Below are 19,770 nucleotides of genomic sequence, written 5' to 3'. Positions count from 1 at the left end.
AAGACTAGGAATGAAGAACTGTGGGTTGGCACTTGGTACTGAGCAGAAAAGCATCTACTTGAAGGTTCTGATAATTATGGAAATCATCTAATGAGGATATGATATCATATATTTACAGCCTCAAGTTTCTACTTTAGCACATCAGGGAAAACCTTGTTCTCAACTTACAGCCTCATTCCCGTCCTCTTGCCTAGAAAAGACAGACATATAGGTCCTGTCCCAGTTTCCGTGCCCTGCTTCTTGCATTGTCAGTGGGCACCCAGCTCCTCTCAGAAAGACTTCCCATCTTTAACCAAAACCTGGTGAGTGACCAGAACAGCTATAGTGAGGAGACAGAAAGCGAGCTGGTTCTTCCTGAGGCATTTGTCCTGGAGAACACTCCCATTTCTCTCAGAAGAAAAGCCAGAGTTCTTACAATGACCCTTAAATACAATCTGGCCCTCCATTCCCCTCCATTCTCATCTCCTACTCTTCTCTACTTACTCCATCTATTTCAGCCACCTTATCTCCTTATTCCTCATGCACATTTGGGGGTTTTTGTACCAGGCTTGTTACTCTTTTAACAACCTGCTGCTCAGAAAGGCCTACCCCAATTCTCTTGTTTAAGGCTGGACATCCACTGGCCCTCCTCAGCACCTCTACCCTCCTTTATCACTCCTAATAGCACTTATCTTCTAATGTCTACAAGATGTACTTATTTATTGGGCAGCCTGGGTGGCTCACGCAGTTAAGTATCCAGCTCTTGGTTTTGGCTCAGATCACGATTGCAGGATCCTGGGATCGAGCCCCAGGTTGGGCTCCCCACTCCCTCTGTTCCTCCTCCCTCTCTCACTCTTGCTGTCACTCCTCCAAATAAATAAATAGTAATCTTTAAAAAAAATATGTTGATTATGTTACCATCTACCTCCCTTACTAGAAGCATCCAGAGTATAGGAATTTTTTACTCTTTGCTCATTTCTGTGTCTTCAGCATCTAGAAATGGACCTAACATGCAGTAAGCACTTAATAAATTTCGGATGAATGACTTCATGTTAGCACTTATAAAGTGATTTCTGCGTGTCAGATGCTGTTGTAAGCACTATACAAATATTAGGTCATTTAAACCTTGATAACAACCTTATAAAGAAGGAATTTTTATTCCCATTTTATAGAAAAGAACACTGAGGCCCAGTGAGGTTAAGTTACATTGCCCAAAGTCACAGAACTCGCAAGTGCCAGAGCCCCTCTGCTCCAAACCTCTGCTCTCTGCTAAGTGAATTAATGAAACATGGTGGAATCTGCACTTCCTGCACTTTGTCCTAAGCATCCTACTATGACTAAATTAATGATCCCAGTGTTTGAGAATGACCAAATCAAGTCATTGTGCTGGCCCTCTGCTTCCTAGGAAGGAGCACCTGCAATTTATTAGGTATCTAGGGGCTCATTTCAGATAGGGAGAGGCAAGTAGGCTTCTCTACCAGATCAGGTCACAAGAAAGATAGAAAAAAGATCAGAACAGAACACACAAACCCATGGGATGAGCTATATACCCTTCCTTCGGATCCAGCATTCCATGCTTCTACTAGGCTGGAGGCTGCTGTCAGTGATCACAGGATCCTGGATATACCAATAGCACAGACTGACATGTATCTGTACACTAATTTATGCAGCTAGCTATAGCTTATTGTAATGTTTACCTCAATGTTTGGGAAACATTTAAGATGATTGAAAGGGGGTAATTAGAATTTGGGAGGAGGCATATTTCTTACCAGTTTTCCATTGAGTCAATACTTAGGGAATCTCTGCTAACAAAGTGTTGCCAAGTAAGGATCCTGCTGAGTTTTCTTTAATTAATGAGATGGCTTAGTTGTAATTATTCCATTAATTGTTTCAATGCAAATAAGTACTATTAAGGATCTTGAAAACTGTTTCCTTTTCAATATGTTAAACCTTTTCCCTTGTCCTCTCATTTCTATTCTTAATTTGCCTGGTAAATCCTCTTTTAATAAATGGCACAAAATAAGTGTTGCCCAAACTTCAGTGGAATTATCACAAATTCTAAATTAGGGATATCTAAATGGAAGTAATGAATTGTATTTGTGCTCTTTAAAAAGATAAGATTGTGCTGAGCCAGCATTTACTATGCAGACGTGCAGAGTAAAATAATGGAAGAAGTTATAAAAATGGTTTTGGCCAAGACAAGAGGCTATGATGTGCACACCTTGATGTGCACGCCTCCATAGTCAGGCTGCCTTGAGGTGAGCCTGACAGCGTTTCCTCCAAGGAGGCTTCATGGACTAGTCTGGAAGTCAAGCAAGGGTGATAAGAGGGAACACAGACGAGGAGAGCCATTTTCCTTTCAGCTGAGAAAATTTCCCAGAGCCCTCATTGCTTCAACAGGAGAATCCACCTCTGTGGTTCCTTGTTCCCTTTCCATTCAGCCCAACACCTCCCCAGCCCCCTCTGAGTAAATTTACTTTCAGCACACCTTGCTCCGAGACTTCTTTTGTCTAGATTCTACAAAAGGTCAACTTGACACTGCTATATCACTTTACATCTATTCAGACATCCCATGCTGCTTTAGAAATGGTAAGGAGTGCACTTTCTCCAATGCATTCTTTTCTAAGGCAGAACCTTACTTCTTAATATACACTTATTTTTGCTCAGAGCCCACTTTTTGTTAATGTCCTGTAAAGTCAATGCATAAGTCTGTATTTCCACCACTTTGGTCACAAATTGTGTATGGAATACTTTATTAGTTAAAATTGTGAATCAATCCTCTCATATATCATTATACTACTACCATGGTCTCCAAATCAAGTGTCGTGTTGCCAGGTAGGAATAAGTCTACAACCAAATAAAAGAGCAGGAGAGCAAAACAGGGTTTCAAATGACTGTGACAGATCAGTTCCCTCCTACACTAAGTAATTTTCCAAATCAGTCCAAGTGATGGCAATTCATCTTGCAGAAGGAGGCCATCACTGATGAGAGGTTGTTTGGCAGGTGTGCGTAATGGGTGACAAGAAGTCAGTGATGTATTAATTAACATATGTTGATGATGTGAGCAGAGACATTTCGCAGAAATTGCATTCCAAATACTATTATGGGCAGAAAAGAGTAATGGTTTATGTGCAATAGAAACCATCTCTGAGATAACGGCTAGAGGTAGCAAGAGAAGTCATTTTCTCTCCAGCAGAGAAACTTGAGAAAAACAAATTAAGATCAGAACATGACTTGGTGAATAACATAACACAAAAATAGGTTACAATAGAAACAAGGGATACCTCCAATATTTCTTGGATTTAGCAGTCAGGATAACTCACCATCAAAGCAAATTGATAAGTATTTGCCATGTGCTATGTCTTATGCTTAGGGATCATAAAAATTGTGTTCTAAAATACTTGGAAATTTCCCAAATAGCTTTCTCATTTTATCTTCATCTAAGTTTTTTTTAAACCAGTAGGTGTAGAAGACATACTCATTCCTAATCTATTATTTAATGGTTCAGATGAACAACTGGCAGCAGAGCTCACTGGCAGCAGAGCTCATTAAATTTGTTTAAATTTATCAATGAGTAAGCCCTTGATATTACTCAATTTAAGAGTACACTTGATTTATAGCATGACTAGTCTTGAATGATATTGATGGATAACTAGAAACAATTAGGAACATAAATAAATATCCCAGAATCATGACAGATTTCATAAAGGATGAAAGATTCCCATGAAGATTCCCATGGTTAATAAAACTGAAGCTATCAAAATAAGTGATCTTGTATAGATTTTATTTTTCTTTATGATCTGAATGTTAGAAAGGTCAGATAACTTCAAACTTTCCTCCAATTTAGAAAGTTTCATTAATGGAATATTATTACAGTGCCATCGATTTACATACTTTGGGGATAGTTAACAATTTATATTTATCAGGGATTGTACTGGACTGATACACATTTTCAATTTGTGGTAGTAGATCTTGTTAATAGTTTTTTGTAGATTTTCACACTTAGAATTTTGTCTCTCCTTTTCTTGTACACGAGCCTTGTTGACTGAATCCCAATGTCAATTCTGAAAGCTTCTGTGCAAGTGCACATACAAGTCTGTGTGTTAGCGGGTATACAATATACACAGAGTGAGGTGTGTTTTCTTACCTCTCAACACTCACCAAAGGATATTGTTCTTGTTACCACAGAGTACACTAATACCAATAACACACACTGTGGTAATGCGGAAAATGTACACATTAGGTAACAAAATGCATTTTGATGCTTATAAAAGAAAACAATTATGGGTAAGGGGTAAGAGAGGAGGAAACCAAGACCATTTCAAATCAAAATATCTCCTGTTCAGGAGCATCTGGGCAACTCAGTTGGTTAAGAGTCCGACTCTTGATTTCAGCTCAGGTCATGATCTCAGGGTCCTAAGATTGAGCCCTGTGTTGAGCTCTGTGCTGGGTGTGGGGCCTGCTTAAGAGTCTCTCTCTCCTTATCTCTCTGTCCCTCACCACCACTGCTCACATTCTCTCTCTCTCTCTAAAAAATTTAAAAATAAACATAACACCTGTCCTATCAGGAAGCCTAGAAGAAACATGGGTTAGATGACCCAAGAAAGTGTGGTGATTTTTCCCAGTAGCATATAGAGGTCTGCAGTGCAATCTATAGATTGTGGACATGGAAAGAAAACAAGGTAGTAACTGATTTGTGCTGGACTCTGAAATCCCCCTGCCCATCACTTTTCCTCCTCTGAAAGCTGTGGTCCCAAAGTTTTCTATTTCTTCCAGATTATGCCTCCTGTTTTCACAGTCTCCCAACAAGCAATATTTTCCCCCCTGGACACCTCAACAGTTGAGGTGTTCAGAGTTCCATCTGTCCATCACCACAGCCTCTGCCATCCTCACTACTGAGTTAATAAAACACTGGCTGCAGCAGTAGCCACTCTGGCTCCTCCCTGAAGTTATGCTTCCTCCAAAAACTAAAACATTTGAGGATTCCACCAGAAGCATACTCAGATAAAGGAACAAACTGTTCCTCAGTTTCTTTGTCTTTTCCCAGCCTGTCTTAAGAACCTTTCTTGTCCATACTGACCAGAAACAGTGTGGTCAACTTCAACTTACCAGGCATAGAGTAGTTAAAATTGGTTTCAAAAAACAATGGAAAGGGATACCTGGTTGTCTCAGTGGTTTAGTGTCTGCCTTCGACCCAGGGCGTGATCCTGGAGGCCCAGGATCGAGTCCCACATCAGGCTCCCTACATGGAGCCTGCTTCTCCCTCTGTCTAAGTCTCTGACTCTCTCTCTGTCTCTCATGAATAAATAAAAAATAAAATCTTTAAAAATAAACAATCGAAGGAGTTTGAGGAAGTTTGAGTACAAATGCCTTACTTAAAGTCATTGTAACAGAGATGCATTGTTCTGTCCCTCCTAATGTATTTGTTAGTGTTCCTACCAGGAATCTGACTTACAGTGGCAGTTATTTTCTTATGTATGATTAAGTTTTAGGTCATTGCAAATTCATGATATAATCCTACCTTAATAAGATCAATGATACTCTTTGTCAGGAATTTAATAAAATCCTATACTGCTTGTCTGGACCAGGTGGCTGGAGATGGTACTTGAGTTCATAATGGCCCTAGTAGTCCTTTCTTTAGTCAGAATATTTGCTATGTCGAGTGATATTGATATTTTATAAGCAAAACCCATTTAAAAACATTGGAGTACACATGGTTACTTCTGGTCTATTTTGTTTCTGATGATAATAAAAATATTTTTAAAAGAACCTTTTGTAACCAATGGCAGGCAAAAAGTCCTATCATTCTAGTAAGATAGTAAAAAGAAATGAGGTATCATCAGGTGACCCCAAATGAAAACAAAATGGTGCAGTGCTATAAATCATAGGAGTTAAAATAGGTAATTACTGTTACTCTTCTGTAGCTTCAATTAATCAACGTAAGCACACACTGACACTAAGACGTCTTGCAGTGAGAAACCATTCACTCTCCAATTACAATTAGTGCAATAGTGCTGAATAGGCAGATTAGAAAAAATCATAGGCTAATTAACTTTTTCTAATTTTTCTACTTCTAGCTAGCCCTTTTTCAGAATTTTGATCTTAATGAATTGATAAAGCAGCATGCTAATTAGTTTTTGCTGAACCTGAAGTTTTGAACTGAAGGAAATTTCAACAAACATTTAGTGAGGGACTGCCTACGTAGAAGACTTGCCACGAGTGAGGACTTTCTCAAGGGACCACCTTGCACAGCACTAACTGCACATCATTTTGTGAGTTTTCTAGTGTGCGTGTCTCATCATCCCAAACAGATTATAAACTCAAGGGTGACAGACTTATTGCCCATCTCTATATCCTGCATGGTTATGGTATTCAGTATACATTTGGGTTTTTTTATTTGTTTGTTTTGTTTTGTTTTTAAAGTTATGGATTTTTTTAAGATTTTATTTATTTATTCATGAGAGATAGAGAGAGGGAAACAGAGACAGAGAGAAGCAAGCTCCCTGCAGAGCAGGGAGGCTGATGCAGGGCTGAATCCCAGGACACTGGGATCACGATCTGACCCAAAGGCAGTTGCTCAACAGACTGAACCACTGAGGTGCCCCTCAGTATGCATTTGTAAAGGGAATTCATAAAAGGCAGAAAAGCTATAAATGAAAGAAATGGTGCAGAATAGTTATACTAAACTATGCAAATATCCTAAAAGAAGAGGGAAGGTGCAGATTTTCTGAAAATCAGAAGACCTCTCAGTATTATAGCACTTTCTTTGGTCCAAGCAAGGGTGGCTGTCAGGGCAGAAATGTAACTCCCAAGTAAGAAAAATAATAAGTTCTGAAAGTTCTCCAAAAACACGCCCAGTCCTGACGTGACTCTCAGTCTCTTGGTAGCACCAAAGCCATTTGTCTTAGTCTGCTTGGGCTGTTACAACGAAATACATAGACTGGGTGGCTTAAGCAACTGATGTTTATATCTCACAGTTCTGGATGCTAGAAGTTCAAGATCAAGGTAATGATTGGTTTTATTCCCCAATGAGGGCCCCTCTTCCTGGCTTGCAGACAACTGCCTTCTTTGGTAATAAGTGTAAATCAGCCATTTGGGATGACACATTTTCAAACTACTCCCTTCCCTAAGCCCCAGTGAAAATCTCCTGGGATAAATGAACATTGCAGGAGTGCCTGGCTGGCTCAGTTGGTGGTGACTCTTGATCTCAGAGTCGTGAGTTTGAGCCCCATGTTGGGTCCAGAGATTACTTTAAAAAACAATAAAATCTTTTTTTTTAAATGAACATTGCATATAAATATGGTTAATGAATTACTTTTCAGAGGGAGATTTGCACTTTAATAGGAGTGAAAAACTTGAAAGGATAAATGATTTCTAGACAAGTTTCAGGAATCATCCATCAGGAAAAGGAAAGACCTTAGGGGGCACTGGGCTTCCCTCATGCTCCTGAAATGGACTCATCTATCGGTATCTTCCTAAGCCTCACAGGAAAAAAGGCCATCCCCAGATACTGGTTTTCAAAACCATCTCAATCACTGTTTCCAAAAGCAGGAAGCATCCATGCCCTTTCACACCTTGTTCTGATCTCCCCATCCCTACCCTATTCCTAGTTCCATATCCCTTTCTCTGCACAAGCCCACTCAGTGTCTACTAAGCAACTTAGTAAAGCTCTGTCATATTCTCATCACTCCCCTCCCTAGATGCAAGTGTAATCCTGAAGATATTGACATATCTTCAACCCCAAGTCAAATCAGTCCCTTTGGAAGACATTCATTCTCTCAGATTCTCTTCTAGGATATTAATAGTTAATATGCCACCCTGAAAAGAAAGGAGAAATGTGAAAGGAAGTTAAATTGACAATGGATGCACATAATGGCCTCTAAGAGATGGTCAGTAAACATGTGTTTAGGGTCTTTTTCTGTTCTTGGAGGAGACAAATATCCAAAAGATGACCTGCTTTTGTGTATTTATTTCCATATTCTGATTTAAATGTGGAGCAATCTCTAGATCTTAATTTCACTTCCTTAGTGTGTATTATACTCATAGAATTTTCCAAATTACAAAGAATTATAAGTGCAACCCTTCTGACTGTTGCCTTTCTTTAAAATTTATGACTCAGTTTACGTCACAGATCTTTCCCTCCAAGGATTCTGTGAAGAGGCATGCTGGCCTGCTAGCCCTATGTTACTTTGACACACACACACACACACACACACACACACATACACACAAAGGAGCAAAAATAGCAAGAAATTGATTATGTTGATATTCTGAATAAAGTAAGTACTTCCAATTTTTTATGTCTAATTAGCCACAGCTCTTCAAGAATTGATGCAAATGTCATGGGGTTTATAATGTTGGCATTTCATCTTCACAAAAATGCCATTTGATGACATAAAACCAGAAAAAACTAATGGTCACAGCAGACAGCTTGTAGATTAGACAAAGGTCACTGTGTTTTAATGAACAGGGCTATTAATTAATTAATGAGAAAACAATTAGAACATGAGCTGTTAGGCGTTGTGAATTTGTATCAAAAAATCAATCAGTCTATACCTAAAACCACTTTGAGTAACTCAAAAATAAATTAGCTGCAAGAACAAAATTTAAATCTTGAATTGTACAGCAAAGTCACCTATATTAATGAAATAGCATCACAGTTCTCTCGTGAGTTACATAAAGATTATTCCTTAATATCTAGAAAAGAGAGTTAGTGCTAGGTTAGTGTTCTTAATAAGTATTCTAGATAGAGCCTAGGACTAGCTCTACCACTGCCTGTTGGGTTTCTTAATTTCTATATGCAATTTCTTAGTCTTTAAGAATAGGAAAGGTATTCTGTGTTTTACCAAAATTCTGTGAGTACAAATGAGGAAACACTATAACTCCTTCAAGACAGGTGATAAAAATAATAAACATTGCCTTTTGTTCTATAGAGAGCTGTCAAAGCCAAGCTTTTAGAAGCTTCAATAAAGGACAGAACCTTTGTTAATAACACCAGCTTACATTGCAGCTTTCCTCCAAGTAGGTCAAGTACTCCAATAATTATTCATTAATCTCTTTAGCAACCACTTGAGTAAATAATGAACATTTTATTTCAATTAAAAACAAGTGAGAGAAAATGAACTGATTTATCCTGAAGTACAGCAGCAAAGGCACCAGAACCTGTCACATGGCTGATCCAACAAAGATCAGAACCATCCCTAATCTAAATCATTTCAACTGAGCATAGCAGATGTTTGTATTTTTAAGTCATTTGAAAATAAAATAAGGAGACTCCATCCAAAGGGTCATTTAAAGAGTACCATTAAACCAAAACACAGTGAGAGCATGTCTAGTATCTCAATTTGAAGAGCAACACATTTCTGAGTCTACCTATTGGCTAGATGATGGGCGATGGCTTTTTTTTTCACTGAAATTTTTTTGAAATAATTCTTGATTCACATTCAGTTGTAAGAAATAATACAATAATAATATCCTATATACATTTTACCCAGTTTCCCCAAATGATAAAATTTTGGAAAACTTTATCACAAGCAAAAGAATAGTATTGATACAATCCACAGATCTTATTGAGATTTTCCCAGTTTTTCTTAGAGTATTTTTATGTGGGCATGTATGTATTTGTATGTGGGTATTCAGTTCTATAATTTTTGCACATGTAGAGAGTCATGTCAAGACAACAGTCAAGACATCAAACAGCTCCATCACCACAAGGACCTGTCAAGTTGCCCTTTAATAACTATAGTCACATCCTCCTTTCCACCACTCCCCCATCCCTGACTTCTTGCAGCCACTCATCTGGTCTGCATTTCTAAAACTTTTTCATTTCAAAAATGTTATGTATTCAACATAATTCCCTAGAGATTCACCCAAGTTGCTGTGTGTATCAATATTTCGTTTATCTTTACTGTTGATTTGTACGTAGTCCATTGTGTAGATGTACCACAGCTTGTTTAACCATTTACATGGTGAGGACATCTGGACTGTTTTCAGGTTTTGGTCACTATGAATAAATCCACTGTGAACATTTATATACTGAGTTTTGTATAAATATAAGTTTTTATTTCACTGGCATGAATGCCCAAGAGTACAATGGCTGAATCTTATAGTAACTACATGTTTAGTTTTATAAGAAACTATCAAATTGTTTTCTTCTAGAAACCAGCAATGCATAAGTGATCTAGTTTCTCTGCATTCTTCTCAGCATTTTGTGTGGGCACAGTTTTTTACTTTTGCCATTTTGATAGGTGTGTAGTGTTATTTCATGTGGTTTTAATTTGTATTTCCCATGTGGTAATGATGTTGAATTTCTTTTCATATGCTTATTTGCCATTCCTATATCCTCTTTAGTGAAATGTGTATTCATTTCTTTTGCCCATTTTCCAATTGGATTTTATTACTATTAAGGTTTGAGAGTTTTTATATGTGGTTTGCAAATATTTTCTCCCAGTCTATAGTGTGTCTTTTCATCCTCTTCTTTTGATGAAGTCCAATTTATCAATTTTTTCCTTTTATTTTTTGTGCTTTGGTGTCAGGTCTAAAAACTCTTTGCTTCACACAAATTCCAAAAATTTTTTCCTGTGCTTTTTACTAAAAGTTTCGTAGCTTTAACATTTAAGCCTACAGCCTATTTTGAATAGATCTCAGTATAAGGTATGAGCTATAGATTGAGGTTCATTTTTTTTTGCATATGGATATCCAATTGTCCTAGAATGATTTTTTAAAGAAGCTATTTCTTCCTCCATTGAATTGCTTTTGTACCTTTATCAAGAAAATCCATATTTTTGTACCTTTATCCAAATCTATATTTGTCTGGTATATTTCTAAGTTCTTTGTACTGTTCCATTTTTCTATATGTGTCTGACTCTCCACCAATACCACACAGTTTTGATTACTAAAAGTATATAGTAGGCCTTAATATCAGATAAATTAACTCTCCCCAGTTTTTTTCTCCTTTTTCAGGATATTTTTAAGCTCTTCTAGGGCCTGTGACTTTCCATATAAATTTTAGAATAAGTTTGTTTGTGTCTACAAAATAAGCTTCCTGAGGGGCACCTGGATGGTTCAGTCAATGAAGAGTCCAACTCTTGTTTCAGCTCAGGTCATGATCTCTGGATAGTGAGATCAAGCCCTGCATAAGGCTCTGCACTCAGTGGGGTCTGCTTCAGATTCTCTCTCCTTCTCCCTCCCCGTCTGTATGTCACTCCACTCACATATATGCATGCTCTCTCTCTCAAATCAATCAATCAATCAATTTTGCTGAGATTTTGATAGAAATTTCATTAACCTATATGTCAACTTATGAAAAGTTGACATCTTTATTGTGTTGAGTTTTTCAATTCATGAACATATTTCCCTTTATTTAGGTCTTTTCTGATTTCTCTTATGAAAATTTTGTAATTTTCAGCATGCATATCCTTTACATGTTTTGTTAAGTGCATAGCTAAACATTTTATTTTCTTTGGAATGGTTATAAATAATATTGTGCTTTTAATTTTGGTTTCCGCATACTCATTGTTAATATACAGAAATGTGATGATTTTTATATGTTGATCTTAAATCTTGAAACCTTACTGAACTCACTTATTAGTTCTAAGCATTTTTTTTAAAGATTCCTTGCAATTTTCTCTGGAAACAATCATGTCATCTGCAAATAGAGGCTGTCTTATGTCTACCTTTGAATGCCTTTTATTTCTTTTACTTCCCTTACTGCAGTGATTGTATTATTTAACTATGTTGAATAAGAGTGATGAAACTAACATCTTACCTTGTTCTTAATTTTAGGGGAAAGTATTCAATCTTTCACCATTAATTATGACATTAGCTATAGTTTTTTTTGTAGATGCTATTTATCAAATTGAAACAATAAACCTCTGATCCTAACTCGCTGAGAGTTTTTACCATGAATGGGAAACTGTATATTCACATGCAGCGAATGAAACTGGACCCTTTTCTCACACCATATATAAAAATCAACTCAAAAATGAATGAAATATTTAAATACAAGGCCTGAAACTATAAAACTGCTAGAAGCAAACATAGAAAAAAGAGCTGGGGTAGGTTCCTTGCTCAGCAAGGATATTCTCTCCTGCCCCCTCTGCCCCTCCCCCCAATTTGTGTGTGCACACTTTCTATTTCTCTCTCACACAAATAAATAAATAAATCTTTTTTAAAAAATTTAGCCCTTATAGAGAACACCAAGTAATGGTCTAGTAAGGAGAGAACTCTGACCCTCATATACTTCCCCCATGGCAGAAATTGTGACCCTGTGGCAAAATCCAATTGCAACTTCCTCTTGTTTTATTAGGAAATGAAGGGTGTTTCCCCCAACTCTTTTTTTAATATTTTATTTAAATTCAATTTTCCAACATATAGTATAATACCCAGTGCTCATCTCATCATGTGCCCTCCTTAGTGCCTGTCACCTAGTTACCCCATCCTCCACCCACCTCCCCTTCTGCAACCTTTTGTTTGTTTCCCAGAGTTAGGATTTTCTCATGGTTTGTCTTTCTCTCTAATTTTTCCCCACTCCATTTCACTCCTTTCCTTCTAGTCCCTTTCACTATTTCTTATATTCCACATATGAGTGAAACCATATGATAATTTTCTTTCTCCAATTGACTTATTTCACTCATTCCCCCAACTCTTAAAAAAAAAAAAAAAAAAAAGCAGCAAGCAATATTCCTGAATAAGGGACCCTGAGTACAGAATTTGTAGGTTGAATCTACCCTGCCTGCCTCAGTGCAACAAAGAAATGGTACAGTGGTGACCTACCTTGCTTCAGAATAATGACTGTGCATCTGTTGGTGTCATCTGTTTCTATGAAAAAAAATCACTGTGTGATGTGCCTAGTTGCTCAAGCTTTGGGGCATACATTATAACAGGGCCTCTCACCAGTGGCATGCTGAACTTCTTGGCACAAGTAGGAGGTAGAGGGAGAGATAAAAAAGTGGACCTGCCAGAAAGCTAGATTGAACATAGACACAACTACCTGGGCATCTCAGACCTCTCAGCATGTTTTTTCTATGTGGAAAGATGTACTGGATTGACTATAGGTGCTCTGGCACTTTAGCCACCTTAATGAATGAATAGACTCAACTACCTAGATATAGACTCAAAAGCAAAGCCAAGCCAAAATAAAACAAAACCCTCATATCATCAATGAGTGTATGTTGACCATAGTTTTGGTTATCTGTGCATAAAGTCATTTTTGGAGATTTATTCCATAGGTAGTTTTAAATCACTGTTAAGTAAGCAGCAGTGATATTGGAGATTAATTTTTCATCATGAAAAATATTTGTCTTACTTCATGCAAAATAACAGGATAGAATGATCTGTCTCTACTAGGCTCTTCAAAAGTGCAAAATATTATCATATGTGCTGACTGAAAAGAGAAACATTTGCCTGAAACTTGCAATAAAAATGCCATTTTTCTAAATTTGATAACAGTTTTTATCTTGGTATGTGGGGTGGGAGATTAGGTCCTTTACTTTCTGTGCTCTAGGTTTCTGTGATGTTTTAAGGTTTTAGTAAGACCATGTATCACTTTTATAATTAATTAATTAATTATAATAATATCATTTAATAAACATTGTTCTGCATTATAAATGCTAGTCGACCCTTATTTAAAAACAAGAAAGGAAATTATTTTTTAAAGGAAAATAAATTTTGGTAATAAACTCAGTTGCCTGTCCCTATAAAGGGACAACAAGGGGACTATGACAAGCTTGCTCCAGAGCTGCTTTATTCTTACAAATTTCATTTGGTTTCTCATTTTATGACCCGGTACTTAATGAGTTGTTGACCTTTATAGTTGACCTTTCCCCAGGGTTCACTCAAGCTATTCCTAAACAATCTCAGTCATTTTGCTGAAGTAGATCTTATTTTCTGGGTATCTCTTACCAAAAGACAACATAAGAATTAATAAACTTAAGATTTTGAGGATTCAGTGTCGTACTTCAGACAAAGAATATATGTGTCACACACACAATAATGCCTTTGAAACTTTCTGACTCATAAGAAGGTTTTGACACCATTAACAAAAGAACTCAGTATACTTCAATATGTTTACTTCTTTTTCTCTAAGAATGACTCTTAAGTGTTTAGGGATTATATCACTTCTTGCAACAGAATGAAGGTCTGTTTTTTGTAAAAGTATAAAGCTATGTTTTCAGGGTCCCCTCTTTCATCTCAGATATTTCACATGTTACCGGGTAGCTAAAGTCAGTTACTCTGTATATTCTACACAAGGCAGATCTGTAATTCAACCAGCATGTTTAGTATTAAAAACAACTCCTAAATTACAAAGTGTGAGGGACTTTGAAAAGGAATAGCATTCCATGATGGAAAATGCAGACAATGTGAGGTTCACATGTGCTCCATGTTTAGTTTGCTTTAAAGAAGAGGGGATGCTAACTCTAGGCATTAATGACTATAGGTTTTAGATGAAGTGCCTAAATGTCCAAAAATGCCCATGGAGCCTCTCCCTCTGGTTTGCTCCGTAAAGCCTCTCTTTAACATGTCTTATTTCATATTTTAGGAGTTCGTGATGATTGTCGTCTTTGGCTTGGAGTTCATCATTCGGATCTGGTCTGCAGGTTGCTGTTGTCGATATAGAGGATGGCAAGGAAGACTGAGATTTGCCCGAAAGCCCTTCTGTGTTATAGGTGAATATCACAGTCCAAGATATGGATTTATGACACTGCATATTTTCTTCTTCTGTCTCCTCTATTGCAATATTTAATCAACATTAAAAAATAACATTCCTGGAGTATTTATCATGGGCCAGGCACTCTTGTGTTTTCAAAGTGTCAACTCATTTAATCCTTACATAATACTAGGACTTAAGTATTTTTTTAATCCTTATTTTTATGAATAAGGAAACTGAGGCAAAGAGAGGTGAAGTAAGTTTCTAAAAGACATACATGTAGTCAATAGTGGAGCAGGAGTTTGGGCCAGATGGTCTGGCTTCAGAATATCCACTTGTATCAAATTAAGTTATACTGAAATGTATGGTTCTCCAGTATCCTGAATTAGGGAAGCATCGATTTCAATAAGTATAAAAGCCCCTTTTGGCTCTACAATATAAGCAATACTCCTTTTATGCTCTAGATCAACTGGAGTGTATAGCGATGTATTAGCCCTGATAAAGTATATCAGCTAGCATGCCTCAAGAATGATTACAAGTATGGCTTACTTTATGCAGAGGTCACTGTTGGCAGTCCTCAAATGAATACCACTTCTCTGAGGCTCTCTAGATGTTGTGGTTTCAGAGGGATTCCATCACCTGGGGACCAGCCTGAAATTATACTTTTTAATGACAGTGCCATACAGCATCTTAAGATCTGGCATCTGCCAGTAATATATTTAAAAGTCTACCATAAAATTGAAAACCTACTCAACTATATCTCAATTTTGAAATTAAACAATTATTTTTGTAAGTAAATTGCCTACCTCATAGTCTTTTATCCCTAAATATCTCAACGTAGACTTCCTAAGAGTAAGGATATTCTTTCACATAGGATATCCTAAGAATAAGGATATTCCTTCCAGAAGTTGAACATTAATACAATACATAATCTGCTGATTGTATTCTAGTTTTATCAATTGACCTAATAATGTCCTTTATAGCATGCTTTCCTCTCCAGTATCAGATCCAATCTAGTATGACATATTGCACTTAGCTGCCCTGTCCCTCTAGTGTGTTTTCATCTAGAGCAGCTCCTAAGCCTTTCCTTGTCTGTAGGACATTCATTTTTGAAGAATATAGCTCTATTTTTTAAAAAATAGAATGTTCTGGGATCCCTGGGTGGCGCAGCGGTTTGGCGCCTGCCTTTGGCCCGGGGCACGATCCTGGAGACCCGGGATCGAATCCCACGTCGGGCTCCCGGTGCGTGGAGCCCGCTTCTCCCTCTGCCTGTGTCTCTGCCTCTCTCTCTCTCTCTGTGACTATCATAAATAAAAAAATAAAAAAAAAAAATAGAATGTTCTTCCTTTAGGGGGGAAAAAAAAAACCTTGATATAAAAGCTGTTGTTGTTGTTGTATAAAAGTTACATTTGGTTTTCTTGCTCTTTTTTTCTTCCCATTTCTTTGGCAGCCATTGAAATCCAAATACTTAAAGTTCTTGGTGAGGCTTACTTATTTCAGCTACTTCCCATTTACAGAAGTATGTTTTTATTCATGATCTTATTTAGATTTTCTTCATCAACAACCGGCTTTCCATTTCATTTGAGGTGTCAGGTATTGCTGATTAATCTTCTCAGTTTCCTCCTTCACCCCGCTGTTCCTTGCAATAACCTCAGGGTGGACTTAAGAAGGACTTGAAGAGGGCTCCCTGGGTGGCGCAGCGGTTTGGTGCCTGCCTTTGGCCCAGGGCGCGATCCTGGAGACCTGAGATCGAATCCCACATCGGGCTCCCGGTGCATGGAGCCTGCTTCTCCCTCTGCCTATGTCTCTGCCTCTCTCTCTCTCTGTGTGACTATCATAAAAAAAAAAAAAAAAAAAAAGAAGGACTTGAAGAAACTGTCTCATCATCCCTGGCCACTGCTGAGAAGACTCCTTTATTCCATCCTTGTTGCATAGGTGGATAGGTGGAGCACCATCCTGGGGATGGGAGAAGAGATGGACTCCCCACACACTGTCCTACTGAGTTAATTTCAGAGTATGCACATTTCGAAAGGGTCACTGTTCATTCAACCAAACCCTTTGGAAGTGTGGCTGTGCATGAAGCACTGAATTTACATTGGTGAATCTAGTAAAATTCTAAGTTAAACCTATCTTAAAATACTTCATGTGGCTTTCACTAATGTAATCTACCTGTCCAGCTGTCTGTCTTCTGTAAGAATAGGCTTTACTCCTTTTCAGAAGCCATCATGCTAGGAGGAGAGAAGGTAGTAACTCCCAGCCCAGCGGGTCTAGCCAGCCCCAAGGCATATCAGTGAAGGCATTTGATTTTTCTCTCTAGAGACCAGTTTCTCTTTTGAATTCTCAGCTCAAGAGACATCCTGAAGGACTTTAACTTCATGTGAAACTATTGCAAGTACTTTCTGTCCTATGAGGGACCCAAACAAAACAATTCACAAGGCAGATGGTTGGCCAAGATTCACTCAGCTTCTACAGGATGAGGTCGGTTCATGGATGACTACAGGAATGTTCCATTCCAGATTTTAAAAGCCAATTAAAAATTGGCTTTGTTTCAATTCCAGTGGCAATGCCAATGTATTTTTGGCCTCCAAGCTAAAAAGAAAGTTCTTTCCCAGATGCCTGCTGCCTTTTGACCGATGTTTTCAGCTATAGATACCTCAGCACATCTTTTCTTTAATTGTTCTCTTCCTGTCTCAGATCCTTGTGGCCTTGGTAGAATATGTGATTCTAAAAATGATGTTAGGATATCTGTAATCTTAGTCACCTTTGGACCTATCATGGTGAACTGATATTATAGTGGAGCATGTTCAAATGTGGCACTTCAGTGTGATGTCAGTAAAATTTAAGCTACATAGAGGAACCAAATGTTACCTGCCTGAAGGCAGCAGGCTGTAGCAGGTGACTGTGGAAACCCATTCTAGGCCTGTTTAATAGGTCTATAAAAATGATTGATACTAGTGGTAAAATGATGAAGTACAATGTGAAGTGAACCCTGTGATTCCTTTGTTCAACCGAATTTATTGTGGCAAAATGAAAAAAAAAAAAGGAAAGAAAGAACGTGTCTCTTATCTATCTCTGAAAACTGTTCTGTTTTGCAAATGTAGCTAATCTCTCAAGGCTTTATGTATTTGTAAGATTTGATTACTCTGAACATGCCAAATACACACCCAAATATTTTCAGCAATCTTGAGTGTTTAAGAAAAGAATATAGAAAAGATGGTGGTAGCCTAGTTGTTCTTCAACTTGGGAAATGCTTTCTGTGGGCACATCAGTGTTCTTTCCAGCTAGAAACACACTAACACTACTGCAATGGTCAGCTAGTGAGCCTCATATATTATTGGGCCCAACAGACCAGCTGATAGTATTTGGAAACAAGCTGCTAGAGACCCATGGGCTAATTCCCAAAGACTAGAACTGCTCCCTCCTGAACCCTCTCTAGCCTTGCATTCTATCCAGAATGAGGAACATTTTAAATTAAAATATCACCATATACTTGTGTTTGGAGAGTATATTTTAAACAACTTTAACCTAGGGGGGAAAATATTTTCTCAGGTTTGTTTTTTTTTAATTGGGCGCTTTCTTTCATTACCATATTGATTTATCTCTGCTTGGTTTTGGAAATTCGCTTTGCAAACTGGTAAAATCTTATCTTTAATTACAGAATTCTTCCTTTTGTGTGTTCAATTTACATCTCTCCTCAAAGGCTCTTTTGAAGTAACATGTCTATAGCCATGGGCAATAATCACTGCATTAGCAATTTGGAGAGTCAAGTACATTTTGGGGTGACTCCCCAGTCTGCCCTTCACTTATCTGGGCTGGCTGCTTGTTTATTGCTCTACATTCAAACACCAAACACTCACTCAAAGACCTCAGTATCAAGAATGTGTGAAATAACCTCCAAGACTGATTTTGTAGTCATTCTTTTTCTTAGCTTTCGTTAATGACCTCCCTGAAAATTGCAAATAGTACCAAAGGCTGGTACTTAGATCACAATAATGAGCCTGAGGTGTCAGGAAGCCAACAAATTACTTCTAACAGGGCTTTTTTGGATTCCCTGGTGACTCTTTCTAAAGACAGATATAACAGAGCCATATTTCTCGGTCTTGCAGTGTGTCTCAGGGAAGCAGAAAAAAACAGTCTGTTATTAATCTTGTATCTGTATTTGAAGATAAATATAAGTTGATTTCTTCTTGTTATTTTAACAGTTTTCCTTCAGTGTAATATATCCACAAGAGGACAAAAGTGGCAAAGCACAGCACAGATGTTTCCCCTATGAGTTGAGCATATATGCTTTTGACATGAGATAGTCACTCAGGAAAATGACAATGAGTGTATTTTTTTAATGAGAGAAAAATAACCAACTTCTGCTTTGGCTAAAACCAAATCAAAGCCCTTATTAAGATCAACCATACAGCCAAGGCCACATCTGTGAGTTTATATTATTAAAAGGCCACTAAGGGATCCCTGGGTGGCGCAGCGGTTTGGCGCCTGCCTTTGGCCCAGGGCGCGATCCTGGAGACCCGGGATCGAATCCCACATCGGGCTCCCGGTGCATGGAGCCTGCTTCTCCCTCTGCCTATGTCTCTGCCTCTCTCTCTCTCTCTCTCTCTCTCTCTCTCTCTCTGTGACTATCATAAATTAAAAATAAAAATAAGAGGCCACTAATATGCTCAGAAATTATATCAAAGACTCCCCAAACTGCCCCTGGCTCCTAGATTTGAAACATCATGTTTCCAGTTCTCTGCCTTCCCCATATTTTGCTCTTGAATCATATCATTTTCCTTATCTTCCAATCTCTACTCCCTTTAGTAGAAATTCTATCCCCTCAGATGATTTTCAGAGGGTCATTTACTCTTCTGCTACTACTCTTCTAAGCATTCAAATTCCCACAGTACATATAGATTCCTTCCATATGATTGGTTGGACCATCTGAGAATGATTAAACCCTGTTGCACTAATGGATCACAGAACACTAAGGTTATTTCAATCCTTCTAGTTGAGAGCTGATATATATTGAGATTTGGCTATATGCTAGGTGCTTCTCTAAGCACTCTATAAATATTGTCTTATTTAATCCTACATAGATATAATAATATCATATTTCATAAATAATGAGGTAAAATTGGGCTTAAGAAACTTGTTCAATG

At 37.8% G+C, this 19,770-nt stretch overlaps 1 protein-coding gene across 3 annotated transcripts in view; it reads left to right on the top strand.

Annotated features, from left to right (window-relative positions):
* KCNQ5 (potassium voltage-gated channel subfamily Q member 5) overlaps window positions 1-19,770 on the top strand; it is a 496,689-nt gene that overhangs the window by 345,089 nt on the left and 131,830 nt on the right. For all 3 annotated transcript variants that reach the window (XM_072832360.1, XM_072832358.1, XM_072832359.1), the window contains exon 3: window positions 14,519-14,645. In XM_072832360.1, coding sequence (XP_072688461.1) covers window positions 14,519-14,645 — 127 coding nt within the window. The remainder of the gene's footprint in view (window positions 1-14,518; window positions 14,646-19,770) is intronic.

This window comes from Canis lupus, chromosome 7 (assembly GCF_048164855.1).
Source record: "Canis lupus baileyi chromosome 7, mCanLup2.hap1, whole genome shotgun sequence".
Lineage (NCBI taxonomy): Eukaryota > Metazoa > Chordata > Mammalia > Carnivora > Canidae > Canis > Canis lupus.
Note: the sequence above shows the minus strand (reverse complement) of the source record. Positions and strands in the feature narration are given on the sequence as shown.